General features: G+C 45.4%; 1 protein-coding gene across 1 annotated transcript in view; it reads right to left on the minus strand.

Annotated features, from left to right (window-relative positions):
• Positions 1-1,796: 1,796 nt before the first annotated feature.
• Positions 1,797-20,267, minus strand: part of LOC145357579 (small nuclear ribonucleoprotein F-like) — a 30,334-nt gene continuing 11,863 nt past the window's right edge. Inside the window, exon 2 of the mRNA XM_080211055.1 lies at positions 1,797-2,055. Within this exon, the coding sequence (XP_080067181.1) occupies positions 1,797-2,055 (259 nt within the window). The remainder of the gene's footprint in view (positions 2,056-20,267) is intronic.

The raw sequence follows: 20,267 nt of genomic DNA on the forward strand, positions 1-20,267 counted from the left end.
GAACTCGTTCAGTGTTTGCAACTGTTCTCTGACTCAGTTCAGTGGTGGGAGTGGGGGTGGAGGTGGGTGAGATCATTCTCTGCTTGGAGGGCGGAGGAGGGGAGTGAGACCAGATCGTTGTCTGGTTGGGGGTGGGGAGTGAGATCAGATCGTTGTCTGGTGGTGAGGGGGGGGGAGGAGGCGGGTCGGATGTATCTCTGGTGGTGAGGGGGGGGGAGGAGGCGGGTCGGATGTATCTCTGGTGGTGAGGGGGGGGGGAGGAGGCGGGTCGGATGTATCTCTGGTGGTGAGGGGGGGGGAGGAGGCGGGTCGGATGTATCTCTGGTGGTGAGGGGGGGGGAGGAGGCGGGTCGGATGTATCTCTGGTGGTGAGGGGGTGGGGAGGAGGCGGGTCGGATGTATCTCTGGTGGTGAGGGGGGGGGAGGAGGCGGGTCAGATGTATCTCTGGTGGTGAGGGGGGGGGAGGAGGCGGGTCGGATGTATCTCTGGTGGTGAGGGGGGGGGAGGAGGCGGGTCGGATGTATCTCTGGTGGTGAGGGGGGGGGAGGAGGCGGGTCGGATGTATCTCTGGTGGTGAGGGGGTGGGGAGGAGGCGGGTCGGATGTATCTCTGGTGGTGAGGGGGGGGGAGGAGGCGGGTCAGATGTATCTCTGGTGGTGAGGGGGGGGGAGGAGGCGGGTCGGATGTATCTCTGGTGGTGAGGGGGGGGAGGAGGCGGGTCGGATGTATCTCTGGTGGTGAGGGGGTGGGGAGGAGGCGGGTCGGATGTATCTCTGGTGGTGAGGGGGGGGGAGGAGGCGGGTCGGATGTATCTCTGGTGGTGAGGGGGGGGGAGGAGGCGGGTCGGATGTATCTCTGGTGGTGAGGGAGGGGGGAGGAGGCGGGTCGGATGTATCTCTGGTGGTGAGGGGGGGGGAGGAGGCGGGTTGGATGTATCTCTGGTGGTGAGGGGGGGGGAGGAGGCGGGTCGGATGTATCTCTGGTGGTGAGGGGGGGGGAGGAGGCGGGTCGGATGTATCTCTGGTGGTGAGGGGGGGGGAGGAGGCGGGTCAGATGTATCTCTGGTGGTGAGGGGGGGGGAGGAGGCGGGTCAGATGTATCTCTGGTGGTGAGGGGGGGGGAGGAGGCGGGTCGGATGTATCTCTGGTGGTGAGGGGGGGGGAGGAGGCGGGTCAGATGTATCTCTGGTGGTGGGGGGGGGGAGAGCTGATCATTGTCTGGTGGTGAGGGGGGAGGAGGAGGCGGGTCGGATGTATCTCTGGTGGTGAGGGGGGGGGGAGGAGGCGGGTCAGATGTATCTCTGGTGGTGAGGGGGGAGGAGGAGGCGGGTCGGATGTATCTCTGGTGGTGAGGGGGTGGGGAGGAGGCGGGTCGGATGTATCTCTGGTGGTGAGGGGGGGGGGAGGAGGCGGGTCGGATGTATCTCTGGTGGTGAGGGGGGAGGAGGAGGCGGGTCGGATGTATCTCTGGTGGTGAGGGGGTGGGGAGGAGGCGGGTCGGATGTATCTCTGGTGGTGGGGGTGGGGGGGAGGAGAGCTGATCATTGTCTGTTTTTTTTTCAGATTGAAAACTAGTTTTATTGGTTCAACTTACACCAGAATCCACATTTGAAATATTCAGAGTCAAACTTGAACAGCTGTCTAGAATTAAATTATAATTTGTCATCTACCCTTTGCAGCACAGTACAAATCCCTGACCTAGTCAGTGCAAATCCAAATACAGCGTATTCCAATGGCTGAATATAAAAAAAGTATTCAAATTCTACACATTGTTATTCTTCAAATGAAAAGGAATATTATTCTCTCATTTCCCCATCTTCTTCCTTTTCCTCAAGTCCTCTGATGTACAGGATATTGTTACACCTTATTAGAATGTTGCCAAGGTGACCCACTAAAGCGCCATCAAAATATTCTTCTGTGTTCACCAGCTGCATGTTCACATATCCATCCACCGATATCCAGTAGCCTTTGTATTCCATTCCCCATTTTAACTTCACCATCACCGGTTTGCCAGTTAAGCCATTGGGGAAAGGTTTTGGATTCAATGGTAAACTCCTGGGGGGGGGAGGGTACACAGAACGCTCGGCTCCTCCGTCTCTGTCCCTCCCTCACCATGCTGCGGGGGGGGGCTCATCGTTGTCTGGTAGTGGCTGGGAGGGTGGGGGTGGGTGGGGAGGGGGGGGAGGAGGAGATGTTCTTCTGGAGGGGATAGGGAGTGAGGCAAGTTCGTTCTCAGGGGGTTGGGGGGGGTGGAAATGAGGCCAGATCGTTGTCTTGGGGAGGGGGGGGGGGGGGGCGGGGAGGGAGGTGGGTCAGATGGATTTTTGGTAGGGGGGAGTGGGCAGATGGATCTCTGGGGCGGGGGGGGTAGTAAAGAGGGTCCGCCGCCACTCTGCAGGCAATCGGTGAGAGGGGAGGGGGCAGGGGTGGCTGTAGGTCTGGATAGTTGGGGGGGGGTTGATAAGGGGGACAGTGATTTGTGTGTGTCCCCATTATTCATCACCTGTATTACCCAGACCATCTGCTCCCCCCGAAATACATCTTACACGCCTCTCTCCTTCCCCCCCCCCCCTCACCCTCCGAGATACACCCTTTCTCCCGCTTTTCGCTCCCGAGCCACTTTCTGCAGCCCGGGAGTGATCTGACACGGGCTCGCTTTTTCCAATTTTTTTCTAACCGCGCATTCAGAGTTCCGATCGTTCCGGCAGCATTCAGCCCCGCCCACAGCGCGAATCAGACTGGAGGTGGCTGAGAGCGTATGGGGGCACCTGAAAGTGGATTTCTAAGTCGGATCTGTACCACGCCCAGACTTGGCACTTAGATTGAAAATGGTAAAATCGGGCCCATAGAATCCCTACAGTGCAGAAAGTGGCCATTCTGCCCATTGAGTCTTTGCCAAACACAATCCCACCCAGGCCCTATCCCCATAGCCGCATGTATTTACTCTAGCTTGCCCCTGACACTAAGGGTCAATTTTAGCATGGCCAATACACCTAACCCACACATCTTTGGACTGTGGGAGGAAACCGGAGCACCCGGAGGAAACCCCGCAAGGAAACGTGCAAACTCACACAGACAGTGACCCAAGGCTGGAATTGAGCCCGGGTCCCTGGCACAGTGCTAACACTGTACAACTATGAGTACTATGGTCAGGAACGGTACAATCAGTCTCAAATTGGAGAGTTGTTTATTTGACGACAGAAATGAAGAATCATCAGTCACTGGAATTGAAGCTCTGATTCCAGAAGGTCGGATTCACTGAAGCAGCTATCAAGACCTGTTATCAAATGAATCCCAAATAAATATTTCAGAATCTCAGGCAATGTCATGGAAGTTTTATTTGAACAAATCAAAGTAAACAAACTGGTTGCTGTTTTCTCCATGGATGGGATTAATTTTGTTATAACCAACATTGATTTTGATTTATGTACAGCAGGAGAATGTCTTAAACTACAACACTTGTTGGAATACATAGGGAATAGCCGATGTACAGCTAACCATTAAGCAGCTCCAGATCGCTACAGCCTGGGGGTGTTTCTCACATGGGCACTGTGTGGTTTATCGCTTCAATATCTCCACTCTGGCATCAATGATTAATAACCACTATCAATGGCAGAGATATTAATTTGTAATAATGGTTTTCCACGTAACTTCAACAGCGTTTTTGCCTGGAGCTTTCTTTTTGGCTCCAAGAAGAAAATGCTTCCAGCTTCTTGCAAAGAGGCAATGCCTTACACAAGGCAATTAAAATGGCATAACAGAGGGAATTAAATCTCGCTATGTTTTTGCCTTTAATCTGTAGTCTTGTATCCGAAAGTTAATTTACTAGAAGAGAAACATAACAACTCAAGTGGGTCCATCGCACGGGTTTGCTCGCAATGCCGAGATGAATCTTCTGCTAATTATAACATCTGTCGGTTTAATTACCTCAGGAATAATCATCAGATTCTCTACTCTTCCCTGCTGGCAAAGCTACAGGCTCCAGCCTCAGAGAGGCATGTTAGAGTACATCTCCGCAGCCTGTGTGGTTAATGCTGTGTGTGTGTGTGTGTGTGTTGTCTCATGGCTGTCGTTCAAAACAATATCGAAATGCAGCAACTGGGAGCAGGGAAGGAGGCTGCTGCAGGCCTTTATTAGCCGGTTGTTCAGATTTCGGTTCGCACTAACAGCACATGGCATCCGGCTCTCTCCCATTGTCAGCTTCAGAATCCTGCTCACCAATGATATCTCACTTACTATGCAAAAAACTAATAAGGCCGTTTTTGCTACTTTCTTTCAGAAACAAAAGACCTTTGAAGTGTTTAGCAGCGCTCTATTTGTGGCCTAACCATGATGCAAGAAGGACGAATGAAACACGGACACATTGGACTGAACTTTCCCATCCTGCCTGCTGCAGGAATAGTAGCGGGTAGAGGGAGGGCCATGCAAAGATCCCCTGATCTCGGGTAGGATTTTCCAGCCTCAGGGTGAGTGCGGCTGGAAAATCCCATCCTGTGTGTAACTGTTGGCAAATATGTAGTAAGAAGTCTTACAACACCAGGTTAAAGTCCAACAGGTTTATTTGGTAGCAAAAGCCACTAGCTTTTGGAGTGCTGGCTGCCCCTTTGTCAGGTGAGTCCACTTTATGGCAAATATGTAGGTCAGGGCTTTTTGGAATGACAGACTGTCCCTCCACCACCCCTTCACCCTATCCAAAGAGTTGACGGGAAAGACATCCCCACCGACATTGCCTGACCCATAGCGATTTCACACTCCAATGACCATTAATTAGTTATAGGTCCCTCAATGCCAGCAGTACTCTAGACCCTGCAGCGCCAGAAGCTGTAGTGGCCAGAACTGGGACTGCATGCTGTCCCCTGAGATTTAAGTCCTAGGATTCCAGGAAGAGTTAAGGTTTGGGATTCTTAATATGGGGAGGGTAGACGAGGCCTGAGTTGGTGGACAATGGGCGGGGGGAGAGGGGGTGGCTGGGGTTTCTGGGGAGAGACCAAGGACATGGGGGATGGGAGGGAGCTCTTGTGGTTATTGGACATAACTGGGAAAGGGAGTTGGAGTAGGGGACAAATTTAAAAAGCAGGTGTCCCTGCCCCCATTTCCGCATGGGGCCTGAACCCAATTATTTTTGGGCTTCCCCCAACACCCCAGAACTCCTCCTGCTGGGCCTAGGAATTGAATTTGATTGGGATAAGTGGGATAAGTGGTCAATAATTGGCGTTAATTGGGACAAGACAAGGCAGGCCATCTAAGGCCTCACCCACCCCAGTGTAAAACTGCTAAGAGGTCGGAGCAGGAAGGAACTGAGCAGGAAGCCCATCTAAGGAACTTTACGCTCACGCCCCACCTCCAAACCCACCAGCAGAGGAGTATAACATTCAGGCCATAGAGACAATGGGACATAAATTATTCCACTTGTGGGAAAGCTGGAATTTTTTGTCCATTTTCTTTCTGTGGGAAAAGGCAAACGTTAATCTTCATAAACGAAGTATCGGTTTTGAAAATTCACCAAGCAATGATTAACTTAAAGATGTGATTGCATTAAAGGCCGATGTAGCAATGATACATTCATAGCTTCTGTGAATCTCACAGAACTAGAAAAAGGCAAGTTTGACTCATATGTTTTAAAATCAGGTTTCAAAAACTACAGACCATTGAGTTGATCATAGATTCCCCACAGTACTGAAGGAGACCATTCAGCCCATCGACCATAATCCCACCCAGGACCTATTCCTGTAACTCCACACATTTATCCTGCTAATCCTCCTCACATTAGGGTCAATTTAGCATGGCCAATCCACCTAATACGTACATCTTTGAACTGTGGGAGGAAACCGGTGCAACCGGAAGAAACCCACACAGATACGAGGAGAATGTGCAGACTCCGCACAGACAGTGATCCGAGGCTGGAATTGTACTCAGGTCCCTGACGCTGTAAGGCAGCAGTGCTAATCACTGTGCCAACGTGCCATCCTCATGCTCATTAAGGGTAAAGTTATGGAATTTGAAAATCATGGAATATTTGGATAGAAATAAAATCATCAAAGGTAGTCAATATGGTTTCATAAAGGGGAGGGTTTTCCAATCTAGCCTATAGCTTTCTTTCATGCAAGGGGGAAAGGTTCGCTGGAGATGTGCAGGGGAATTTTTTTTTACACAGAAGGTGGTGGTGGCCTGGAATGCACTGCCAAGTGAGGTAGTCGAGGCAGTTATGTTAGCCACATTTAAAATTTATTTTGATAATCATATGAATAAGCAGGGAATAGAGGGATATAAGCAGTTGGTCTAGATAGGACAACGTGAACTGCACAGGTTTGGAGGGCTGAAGGGCCTGTTTCTGTGCTGTACTGTTCTTTGTAAGTGTGGCAATGGAGGTTGACATGGGGAAGACAGTGGATGTGATGTACTTAGGTTTCTGGGAAGACTTTTCTCTGAAAAGGTTGGTACATAAAATAAAGAAAGCGGAAATCAATAACAATATTTTACAGTGGAAATGCAATTAGTCGAGTGATTGAATCCAAGCAGGAATTTGCAGCTGATACAAAGCTAAGGATGGTTCAAAAGAATAAACTGGAGGAGAATTTGAATATGCTTGGGAATTAGGCAGACAGATGGCAGATGAGATTCAATGCAGGGAAATGCAAAATATTTCACATAGAGACAAAAATACATGAAGGAGCTATTAGTTAGATGGCAAAAAGGATACGAGAGGTCTGGGAGGAGTTTGATTTACAACAAACTGAAGCTATTGCAACGGCACAGAGTAAACATAAATGGAGAAAGTTTCTTCTTTGCGCACTGTGGGACTGATTCATTAGCAGCTTGATTCACTGGAGCCAATATTCCATTAGATGCTACCAGAAATCAATAGCTGGACTATGGACCTACTATTCTTCAATAAACACTGCCTGTATGCGCCTGGTCACAGAATCAGGCTTATATTGCAGCAAAATTGTAAATATGCTGTAAAAGCACACACAGCAACTCTTCCTCAAATCTATTCATCAATCATTTGAACATTTCTCTAGCAAGCAAATAAACATTGTCCCTCAAAAGTTGCTGCAAAGATGCATATTTCTAAAAATTCTGTGGAAAATATCTCCAAATATAACAATACTACACTAAAGGTTGTAGCAAACGATTCAAAGAGGAGGCCTCATTTTTCATGCCTGTGTTCAAACCCCTCCCTATCCTTATAATCTTTCTCAGTCCCTCAACCCTCCATTTCTCTAGCTCTGAATTCCTCCAACTGTGGCCATATGAGACCCCCCCCTCCCCGTCCCCCACAGCCCTGCCTCCTTCCACAAGTTCCTTTGCCCCAGCAATTTGCTTCCTTCGCTATCTGGATCCTAATCCCTTAAAATCACTCTTCAAAACTCTTTGGGCGTGATCTTACCAGCCATTCATGCCACACTCCCACAAACAGTGAGGTTGGAGAATTTGGACGTTTACAACACAGCCTCATATCTATCTCTTTAGTTGCCTGTCCTAATGTCTCCTTGATAGCTCAGTGTCAATTGATTGTTTTCATGTGAAGCATCTTGGGAAACATTCCTGCATCAAAGGTGCTAAATAAATGCAGGTTCTCACTCCTGTTGGACTACATGGCAGCCACTTTCAAAGCTCCTTCCAAATACATAATTTTCCTGATTCCCCTTCTAAATGGGGAGCTATAAGGAATGTAAGAGTAAACCTAACGCAGTAGCTACAGCATTGAGCCAGGTTCTTATCTGAATATCTTTCCATCAAATACAGGGAAAGCCCTGGCACTGAATAGTTCAAGCAATGCAGCTCAGAAAACTCAGTGGAACAGCACATAGGAAGCAGCTCTGAAGCCTTGTTGAGTGAGTTCTGCAATATCCCTCTGTACCCATTCTGCACCTGCTCTCGCGCAGAAATGACCCTGAGGTTGCCAGCACTGAGCACGATGGAGCAGCACAGGAGAGAACTAGAGGCCAGCAAACATTGCTTAATTGTAATCTTCACTCCAAGTGTGGAAAGACTGCTGCAGTCGTAGGGAGCTAATAAAGTGTAACAAAGCGCAGCAGCAATGTTGCAGAGATTTTCATTCCTTACTCAAACTATATCTAGTCGCTCAAACATTACCTTCTGCCAGAGACTTGCTCCTGAATAGTGCCTCGGGTTCGTGTAAAGCCCAAATTCCATTTAACAACAAGATATACTACTGAATTATTAAAGACCTCAGTGCCTCTCAGCAGTAAACAATGGCATTACAATGACTAATGCGTGCCTGTTGACTGCAGGGATGGTGTAAAATCTTCCCTTTAAGTCCCCAGTAAAACTGTTATTTCAGCCGCGTCTCGCTAACAAAACAATACATGTCTCAAAATAATTCACCAGCTGCTTTCTTTGAAGCCAGGGCTGACTGCATTATATTCATTAAGAGGTCTTCTTTTCCATTTCAGAACCATTTGATTGCAAATTATGCTATTGAAGTGATATTCCCCTGTTATGGACCACTGGGTGGGAATTGGGGGGATAGTGGGTTTGTTGCACCTCATCTATTCTCCAACTTCCTTCAGAATTTTCAAATACCTAGAAGAAAAATATTATACACTTGGGTACTTCTCAGATTCACACAACAGGAATATGCATTCATGTACTGCTGCCGTTATAGGGGGAAGTGGTGGCCTAGTGGTGTTACCACTGGGCTAGCAACTTAGGTCCCCAGGGTAATGCGCTGGGGACCATAGTTCAAATCCCACCACAGCAGATGGTGAAATTCAATAGAATGTTAAAAAAGAGTTGAAAACAATTGTCATAAAACTCCATCTGTTTCACTAACGTTCTTTAGGGAAGGAAACCTGCCATTCTTACCTGGTAAAGTTTATTTATTAGTCACAAGTAAGGCTTACATTAACATTGCAATGAAGTTACTGTGAAATTTCCCTAGTCGCCACAGTCCGGGTCAATGCACCTAACCAGCACCTCTTTCAGAATGCGGGAGGAAACCGGAAACCCCCACAGACACGGGGAGAATGTGCAAACTCTATACAGACGGTGATCCAAGCTGGGAATCGAACCTGGGTCCCTGGCACTGTGAAGCAGCAATGCTAACCACTGTGTTACCATGCTGCCTGGTCTAGCCTACATGTGACTCATGCAATGTTGTTGACTCTTGGGAGTCAATGGCCTAGCAAGCTGAGCTGTTAAGGTTAGACAATGAATGTTGGGCAAGTGAACTATGTCCATGAATGAATTTCAAAAATGCAATGACTTCAAACAGGTCAGTGAGGTTTACCCATTGGAGTATGAAATCCCTGATTAAAGATCTAATTGATGGGTAATGAGGGAGTCTTTGCTTTGTACTTAGCTGGGCATGTCAGTTCCTCTGTCACCCCCGGAGACAGACTACTCTCACTCTGTGTACTGCTGTTAGTGTTTGTAATCAAAGAGATTTTAATGAGAGGACTTCTTGAAGACTTATTACAAAAAAAAATGAAATATCTCTAAGTGCTTAACAAGGCAGCAGAGTGAATACTGAGTGGATTATATAGAGAGGGGCTGAAGGTATGTTAGTGTGTGATTCAGGTGACTTGAAACCAGGGATTAAGAAAGGCAACAAAAGCAAATGTTTACTTCAGTTATGAGGATAGATTGGAGAACCTCCAATCTATCCTTGGAGAGAGGAAGATTGAGAGGAGATTTGATAGAGGGTGCTGGACAGAGTGGATAGGAAGAAATTGTCCCTGCTCATAAAAGGATTGTGAATGATAGAGCACAGATTTAAAGTGATTTGCAAAAGAAGCAAATGTGCTGTGGGATAAAGCTTTTTCACATAATGAGTGATTTGGCTCTGGAATGCACTGCCTGCCAGTGTGATGGAAGCAGATTCAATTGAGGCATACAAGAGGGCATTAGATGAGTACTTGAATGTAAACAGTGTGCAGGGGTACAAGAAAAAGGCAGGGGAATGCCGCCAAGCCAAAATTTGGAGAGCCAGTGCAGACTTGATGGGTCAAATGGCCTCCTTCTGCGCTGGAACAACTCTGTGATTCTGTTGTCTACCATAATACTTAAATTATCTCTCTATGAGTGAGATGTGAGGCACGGTGGCACAGTATTTAGCATTGCTAACTCACAGCGCCAAGGACCTAGGCTCAATTTCAGCCTTGGGTGACTGAGTGGAGTTTGTACATCCTCCCTGTGCTCCGGTTTATTCCCACAGTCCAAAGATGTGCGGTTTATGTTAATTGGCCATGCTAAATTGCTCCAAGTGTCAGGGGGATTAGCAGGGTAAATATGTGGGATTATGGGGATAAGGCCTGGGTGGGATGGTTGTCAGTGCAGACTCGATGGACCAAATGACCTCTCTCTGCACTGTAGGGATTCTATGATTCAATGCCCAACATGCTGAATATTTCCAGCATTTTCTGCTTTTATTTTTTCTGCTTTTATTAAGCACCTCACAGACTGCAGCATTTCAAGGGCAACTAGGGATGGGCAATAAATACTAACTAGCCAGCAATGCCCATGTCCCTTAAATGAATAGAAAAAATACATTCTGGAAGAGAACTGCAGAGACCATTCTGACTAAAGGTTAGGCTTCCAACGCTGGCGCAACGGGGAGTGGGGAACAAGCAGTCAACCTGAATCTGATGAATAGAGCTTCAAGCAACGATGGCATGGCTGAGGCAGGTCACTGACGCAGCCTGCTGCAAGGTCATTGAAGTGTTTGAAAACAGAGGCAAGGAACTCAATGTGCGCAGGACAACCTACAGGCGAGGGAGCACTGGGTGAGCTGATGTTTGTGAGCTTTGCAGAAACGTGACAATAATATGGATTTGTTGTCACCAGCAATTGGGCAAGAGATAATGTCTTAAGCAATGATATCTGGAGGTATGAAAATACAGTGGTGGCGACACAGCTGGTTATAGATAAAAAGCACAGCTCAGGGAAGAATGATCCAGGATTCAGAGGTATGAGCCTCTAACCTACAATGGCTATGTCCCTTATTAATGATAAAACATCCAGTTTACAAGGCACTAATTTTAAGTGCCCAATGAAGTTCTGTTGAAAGCTCACAACCTGAAACATTAACTCTGTTTCTGTCTCCACAGATGCTATGATGTGGAGGTGCTGGCGTTGGACTGGGGTAAGCACAGTAAGAAGTCTCACAATGCCAAGATTAAAGTCCAACAAGTTTATTTGGAATCACAAGCTTTCAGAGTGCTGCTCCTTCATCAAGTGAAGGAGCAATGCCCCAAAAACTTGTGATTCCAAATAAACTGTTGGACTTTAACCTGGTGTTGGGAGACTTCTTACGTGTTTACCCCAGTCCAGCTCCAGCATCTCCAAATCATAGTATGTCCAAGTACGAAAGGTGAGAGCTTGGAAGATGAAGTGTCAGAGCAGATATGGGTGGAATGGGATTGACATAGTTGAGAAATGGAGGGGAAACTGCATTTTACTCTTAAATTGCATCCCAATATCCCATCATCTTGCTACATCTCAAACGGTCATTAATCCGAAACATTGGCCCATGGCTTCCTGGCTTCCCGGCATCAGATTTGTAGGGTACTAAGATGAGCTGGGGATCCCACTCGGAAATCCCAGGTCCAAATATGCTAACATCCCCTGGACAATTGAACTGCACTAGGAATCATCTGAAAAATTGATCCTTTAGATGGTTCTACCACTGTCATACTAATAATTATTCTGAAAGAGTTAGAAGGAATAAAACCACTTTCAGCGGGACTCCATGTACAACATTCAGTGGGACTCCATGTCCAACACCCCCATGTCTGACCCCTCCATGTCCAACCCCAATTCCCAGTGTCCAATTCACACCACACCCCAAATCTCACCCACTTTTCTTAGACACTTGTCTTTTGCCTGGCTGTAATTGTCAATGGAACCTTTACAATCACCTGCTTCACAGCCCAATCCATCACGCAAACCAGCCTCCCATCCATTGACTCTGGCTACACTTCCCACTGCCTCGGCAAAGTAGCCAGCATAAATAAGGACCTCATACACCACAGACATTCTCTCTTCCACCTTCTTCCATGAGGAAAAAGACAAAATAGTCTCAGGTCACGTATCAACCGACTCAAGAACAGTTTCTTCCCTGCTGCTGTCAGACATTTGAACGGACCTACCTTACATTAAGTTGATCTTTCTCTACACCCTAGCGATGACTGTAACACGACATTCTGCACGCTCTTGTTTCCTTCTCTATGAACGGTATGCTTTGTCTGTATAGTGCACAAGAAACAATACTTTTCACTGTATACTATTACATGTGATAATAATAAATCAAATCAAAACAAATCAAATCAAATCACTTTCCTTGAACACTTACCTTTTTCCTGGCCTGTAATTCTTAATGTATCTTTAAAGTCATCTGCTTTACAGCAGATAGTTTCTGTCAGTTGTTTCCTCTTTTTGTATTTCCAACATTTACAATTTAATTGCCCTGTCACTGAGCGATGAATATTACATTTGGAAATGGGGACTGATGCTACCAGCAGCACACCACACCACACTGGTCTCCAATGTTATGGAAGCTAGTATGGTGCCAGAATTGGCATCTTGACTGCCATTTGTAAAAAAAATATTAATTCGCTATTGTGCTATTTAACATCTTGAGACTTTACTTCACCCATGCTATTTTTCAATGGGTGTATGGGGAAATGCCAGTCATTAAGGGGTGTCGCAAAGGTGGATAAAATACCTGCAGGGGGCACTATGGCTGACTTTAGCAGAAGAATTTGCTGAAGAGCTTTTGTGAGTTAATTCAACTCTGCAAGAACTCCAGTAGTCCAGTCCATCACACAAACCAACCTCCCATCCATTGCCTCCATCTACATTTCCTGCTGCCTCAGAAAAGCAATTTGCATAACCAAGGACCGCACAAACCTCGGACATTCTCTCTTCCACTTTCTTTCGTCAGGAAAAAGATACAAAAGTCTGAGATCATGCACTGACCGACTCAAGAACAGCTTCTCCTCTGTTGCCATCAGACTTTTGAATGGACCTACCATACATTAACCTGACCTTTCTCTTCACCCTAGCCTTGATTGTAACACTATGTGCGGTATTTTCGGCCTCACTCGCCCAAAGCCGGAAAACCCTGTTCACAATCAACAGACTTCTGCATGGTCTGTGTCCTGCCTGCTACAATTCCCATAGCGAGCCGGACAGAAAATTTCATCCTATATTCTGCAGCCTCTCCTTTCCTTCTCCCCTACGTACTCTATGAATGGTACATTTTGACATTGTAGTGCACAAGAAACAATACCTTTCACTGTATCCCAATGCACGTGACAACAATAAATCAAATCAAATCAAAGTCTCATATTCCCTCCTGCATTCTCCAACCCCGTGAGCCTAATCTTTAAGGCAATCTCTTTTTCCTTTGCCCTACCTCAAGTACAGATTGAGATTTAAACCACCTTGCCTGACCTTTCGCAAACTCCTTTCTTAAATCCTTCAAATATTTGCAAGCCCCATCTTTTCAATCAGAGATTTGAGTGATCTCTCCCAACTATCACAGCATGGAGTCTTATCAATTGCTCAATACCTTTGCTGTCTCATATTCCGAATGCACTTTGGGATCAGTTGTCCGTGTTCTTAAGTTTGCTTCCAAAATATAGAATTCCAACTTTAAATCACCATTTGCAGCACGTTTAAATCTTTTTTGCATTCTTTCTTAATCTTAGAACGCACAACACAGAACATAGAACACTACAGCACAAACAGGCCCTTCGGCCCACAAGTTGCGCCAATCATATCCCTCAGTACTAGGCCTATCTATAACCCTCAATCCCATTAAATCCCATGTACTCATCCAGAAGTCTCTTAAAGGAGCCCAACGAGTTCGCCTCCACCACCACCGATGGCAGCCAATTCCACAATTCACCCTCTGAGTGAAAAATTTACCCCTGACATCTCTGTACCTACTTCCCAGCATCTTAAACCTGTGTCCTCTCTTAGCGACCATTTCAGCCCTGGGAAATAGCCTCTGAGAATTCTTTTCAGTCTAGGCTTTGAAACCACCTGAGACAAAGTAGGTGGGTGAGTGAGCTGACAATAGCTTCCATCAAAGCCAATTGCTAAGAGGCATACGGAGGTGCCACAATCTATTCCTGCCCCATTTCAAGAGCAGAGATTCCATACAGCAACAGATAAGGGATTGGGTGCAGCGTCATCTAAATTTCGGTTGTGTGTTCCAAGCAAGTAAGGCTCCTGCCGTCTGGGCAACACTGTAAAATTACCCCAAAAGTGTTTGCGGCAGTACTCAGCATTACAATTTGGCCATGCATTTACCTTTCATAAACCTTCCACGCAATGAAAAATGAGATGCACTTTACAAACTGCGCAGCGATGTGTCTCGGGAACAGCGAGTCTAAAACCATGAGAACAAAATGTTACTCTCACTTGTTAACACGGATCTGAGAAATTTGGTTCCACTGGAAGAAGATAAAGGATCACTCAAAAGATGTGTCTTGCACTGTTGGCTTCTTGAATTGCAATTATCATGTGAAGTGTTATGTCTCCATCTTGTGACAGAACTTGAGTGTTTTCATGCTTTCGTGGATGACAGGTTTGCTCGGACTAAGTGGGTCAGTTTCAGTTCGGCAAGCTGTAACTAGCGGAGTGCCACACAGGATCAGTGTTTGGGCCTCAGCTATTTACAATCTAAATTAAGGACATCGATAAAGGGACTGTGTGTTTGATGGGAAAGTAAGTTGTGAGGAGGATACAAAAACTCATACAATTGTTACAATGGAAGGGGAGGCGATGGCCTAGTAATATTATTGCTAGACAACTCAATTAATGTTCTGGGGACCCTGGTTCAAATCCCACCAGGGCAAATGGTGGATCATGAATTCAATGAAAAATATCTGGAATTCAGAATTCACTGATGACCATGAAACCATTGTCGGGTAAACTCAACTTGTTTGCTAATTTTCTTTAGGGAAGGAAATCTGCCGTCCTTAACTGGTCTGGCCTATAGGTGACTCCAGAGCCACAGCAATGTGATTGACTGTCAACTGCTTCCAAGGGCAACAGTGGATGGCCAATAAATGCTGGCCAACCAATGTCCCACAAATGAATTAAAAAAGTGAATAGGCAAGAGAGTGACAGATTTATATAAAGTTATTCATTTTGATAGGAAAAAATAGAATATTTCTTAAATGGTGAGAAACTGTTGTCATTGAGAGGGATTTGAGTGTCCTTGTGATGCAGAAAGTCAGCATGCAGGTATATTAAGCAATTGGAAAGGCAAATGGTATGCTGCCCTTTATTGTAAGTGCGTTGGAGTAAGTGAGATTGGCTACAATTGTGCAGGGCTTTGGCAAAACCACTTCTAGAGTACTATAGTTTTGACGCCCATATCTAAGGAAGCATATACTTGCCTTAGAGAAGGTGCATTCAATGCTCATTGAATTAATTTCTGGTATGAGTAGGTTGTAGTTGAGGAGAAATTAAATACAAAGGGTCTTTGGAATTTAGAAGATGAAGGGGTAGTCTTATCGGTAAAAAAGAGATCCGTTACGGAGTGAAGAAAGGTAGAATTTGCGAAGCTGTTGTTCCTAAATGCAAGCCTGTACATTTTAGGAAATATTCTCAGGATCAGGGATGGGCTATTTCGGACAGAGATAAGGAGAAATTTCTTATCTCAGAGGGTTGTGACTCTTTCGAATTCTCTTCTCCGGAGGGTGTGGAGGTTAAGTCATGGGCTGGAATTTTTTGGCTGTTCCCACTGGTAGGATCCTCCGATGGCAACCTCTCGCCATTGGTCCCAGAGTGGCAGAGGGTGCAACCAATGGGAAATCCCGTTGACAGTGATGGGATCGGAAGATCCTGCGGCCAACCAATGGCAGGTCACCTCTGCAAAATGGGGTGTGGGGCAGAAAATCCCATTCATTGAAAATATTCAAGACTGAAATCAATAAACGTAGAATCATAGAACCCCACAGTGCAAGAGGAGAGCATTCAGCCCTTCAAACCTACACTGACAACAATCCTAGACACTATCCCCATGTATTTACCCTGCTAACCCCCCTGACACTTAGAAACAATTTACCATGGCCAATCAACCTAACTTTCACATCTTTCAGACTGGGAAGAAACCAGAGCACCCTAGAGGAAGCCCATGCAGACATGGGGGAAATGTGCAAACTCAATACAGATAGTCACCCGAGGCTGGAATAGAACCTGGGTCCCTGGCGCTGTGAGACGGCAGTGCTAACGACTGTGCCATTATGAACACAGGTGAGAGAGAACTGCTGAAACCCTTGCTCTCTTCCCTGATTTTCAGAGGGAATCATGCTAGAGCGCTCTGCAATGTACAATGTGTCGGAGATTCGCTCTGGAAATCACACTGAATAATCTAGCAGGAGTTACTCCCATTTTCCCACAAATGAGGGACTTAGAATTATTTTGGGAAAATCCTGGCTTATTTTCCCATTCTGATGTTTGGTAAATGCACTTTGGTTACAGGTTTAGGCCTAAGAGATGGACATGGAACAAGTCAACTGCAGCCTGGCATCATTTCATTGGCACAGTTTGTCCTTCAAAAGGCTCACGTATATTGGAATTTGGGTCAAGAACGTATCATGACACAAACAAAGCTATAATGAAAACAATAAACAGCAGAACAAATGTCACAATGGCCGTAAAACATCAATGGCACCATAAAAGACCCCAAAAAGCAATTAGGAAATTTACGAGCAGAATTTTACGACCTCGCTTATAAAATCCCACCCAAGGTCAACAGACCTTTTCATGGTTCCTCCCCTTGCCCGCTCTGGTTCCCATGGTGGTCAGGCCAATAAAATTCCAGTCTACATGTAGTTATATGGCAAGTTACAGCTGTATAAAACTTTTGTTAGGCCGCATTTAGATTATCGCATGCATCTCTGGTTGCCACTCTATCAGAAGGGCATGGATGCTTTGGAGAGGGCACAAAGAAGGTTGACCAGGATGTTGCCTGGTCTGGGGAGTTTTAGGTATGAGGGGGCATTGAATAAACTTGGATTGTTTTCACTGGAAGACAGAAGCTGAGGGGCAACCTGACAGAAGTCTACAATACTATGAGAGACATAGATAGAGTAGATAGTCAGAGGCTTTTATCCAAGGTTGAAGGGTTGATTACAAGAGGGCACAGGTTTAAGGTGAGAGGTGGTAGGTTTAGGGGAGACATTCAGGGAAAGATTTTCACGCAGAGGGTGGTGGGTGTTTGGAACGCACTGCCAATGGAGATGGTGGAAGCAGGCATGCTAGCAACGCTCTAGGTATATCTTGATAGATACAAGAATGGGAGGCAAACAGGGATAGAAACTGCCCATCAGTGCAGGCTTGGTAGGCCGAAGGGTCTGTTCCTCTATTGTATTGTTCTTTGTCCTTTGTTCTTTAAATGACCTGTTAAATAGTTCGCTAAACCTTTGTATTTATACCAAGTTACCTGGCGTCAGGTAAACCTGTAAATAAACCTGTTGGATTTTAACCTGGTGTTGTGAGACTTCTTACTGTGTTTACCCCGGTCCAACGTTGGCATCTCCACATCAGGTAACAGGCACAAGCCATTTAACTCCACAGTTGGGGTTTATGAACCCCATGAGCCCATCATCATCTACCCCTATCAGCATCTCTCATGTATTTATCTAGTTTCTCCTCAAATATATCCACATTATTTATCTCAACTACTCTATTTCTTGACTTGTTTTACATTATTCACAATTTTTGAATGAAGAAATGCCTCCATTGTCCACTTTTGAACTTATTAGTGGCTATCTTGTATTCATGACCCTAGTTTTTGTATGACTTCCCATACAATTGAAAATGTCAATCTATCAACTCTGATTAGATTTAACACGCCCACAAATTTGGAGACAAACAATGATCCCACCCCCATTGCCTTGTGTTTTGGGTGTAATACCATCATTTCCGGGTTATGGAGAGAAAGGGGGAAAGTGGAACTGATCCACGTCAGATCAGCCATGATCTTATTGAATTGTGGGGCAGGCTCGAAGGGCTAGATGGCCTACTCCTGCTCCTATTTCTTGTGTTCTTATGTAACCTGTGTAGAGAGACCTCACAGTACAACTGCTTTAAAACTCAGCATGGATACACAGTACCTGTCATGAATAGTCCTGGCAACACTCATGGTAATACAATTCTAGTGGTTTGATAGATGGCTTTCACAACACTTCAGCCAAAGCCATGTGTGCAACTTACACCCTGTGCAATTTCTCAAAGTGCATGTGGTATAAATAATGGATAGCCACAGAGCAACATCACAGAACAACTGATATAATCTCTCAGGGCTGTGCAATCCTTGCCAAATATGACAGACCAATGAATAATTCAGAACTGTTACTATTGCAATTGGCTGCTATTTTCTGTTGGTCTATGCAGACTATATTAAAAAAAGACTTCAAGCCACACAATATTCTCTTATCTGCACGACATTAGTCTTTTCATCAGGCAAATGGCAGACTAAATTATTATTTTTAAGATGGAAGTAGCGCTGAAAGGCATAAGTGAATCACTGTTCTGATTGCAATGCACTGTAGACAAGAAAGAGAAGGGAACGGATGATTACGGTGGTAGATTTAAATGAGAAAAGATGGAGGGAGGCTCAAGTGAAGCACAGTCAGCAGCAAAGTTGGGAATGAAAGACAGAAAAGTAGAAGGCAAAAGTGGTCGGTGAAGGAAACAAGGGCTATTAGCAAATAGAGCCATCAGTACAAAAAAAAGTGTAAAAATGTTAAAAAGACAAGTCACTGAGTGTGAATGCACAGAATATTTACAATACGATAGACAAATTAACAGCATATAGAGAACAGGTTATCCTGGATTTGGTATTTTGCAATGAGAAGGATTAATTAATAATCTTGTTGTGCAGGGTCCTTTAGGAAATAGTGACCATTACATGTCAGAATTCCTCATTCGGATGGAAAGTAAAGAAGTCTGACCTGAAACTAAGGTCCTACATCTAAACAAAGGACACTACAAAGATATGCGGCACGAGTGGGCCAAAATAGATTGGGGAATTAATTAAAAGGCATGGCAGTGGATAAGAAATGTTTAATATTTAAGTAAAGAATATACGCAATGCAACAACTCTACACTGCTTCCTGGCAGAAAAACACAGCAGGACATGTGGCCCAACCATTGCGAACAAAATAAATGAAAGATAGTATTAGATCCAAAAAAGAATCACATAAAGTTGCTTGAAAAAGTAACAAGTCTGAGGATTGGGAGTAGTTTAAAATTCAACAAAAGAGGCTGGCGAGATTGCTTAAAAGGGGAAAAATAAGATACGAGGGTAACTTTGCAAGTAACATAAAAGTGGACTGTAAAAGTATTACTAAAAAATAATACTGGAGAAATTAATGGGACTGAAATCCAATAAATTCCCCGGGCCTGATAACCTACATGGGCAGCACGGTGGTTAGCAAGGCTGCCTCACATCCCACGTGGGCAGCACGGTGGCACGGTGATTAGCAAGGCTGCCTCACATGGCAGAGACCTGGGTTCAATTCCAGCCTTGGGTCACTGTTTGGGTGGAGTTTGCACATTCTCCCTGTGTCTGTGTGGGTTTTCTCTGGATGTTCCAGTTCCCTCCCACAGTAGAAAGGTATGTGGGTTAGGTTGATTGGCCATGCTGAATGCTCCCTAGTAACAGGGGCATTAGTAGTGTAAACATGAGGGGTTACAGGAGTGGGGCCTGGGTGGGATTGTGGTCGATGCAGACTCGAAGGGTCGAATGGCCTCTTTCTGCACTGTAGGGATTCTATGATTCTATGTCTGAACATCAAAGGAGGTGGTCAAGGGAATAGTGGATACATTGGTTGTTATCTGCCAAAATTTTGTAGATTCTGGAACAGTCTGGGCAGATTCTACCTACAAAAGCTGAGAGAGAGAGGAAGCATGGAACTACACATCAGTTAGCCTAACACCAATGGTGGAGAAAATGTTAGAGGTTATTGTAAAAGATGTGATAACATTGGACTTAGAAAATATCAACGGAATTAGATAAAGTCCACGTGGATTTATAAAAGGGAAATCATTTTTGACAAACTGACTGATGTGTGTTGAGAACACAACTAGCAGAATAGGGAGAATAATGGGGGTAGTGTATCTGGATTTTTAGAAAGCTTTTGATAAAGTCCCACATAAGAGGTTAGCATGCAAAATTAAAGGACTTGGCATGGGGGTAATAGAATCACAGAATTGATACAATGCAGAAGGAGGCCATTCAGTCTAACATGTCTGCGTTGGCTCTCCAAATTAAT

This window comes from Carcharhinus amblyrhynchos, chromosome 23 (genome assembly GCF_965287045.1).
Source record: "Carcharhinus amblyrhynchos chromosome 23, sCarAmb.v2.hapA, whole genome shotgun sequence".
Lineage (NCBI taxonomy): Eukaryota > Metazoa > Chordata > Chondrichthyes > Carcharhiniformes > Carcharhinidae > Carcharhinus > Carcharhinus amblyrhynchos.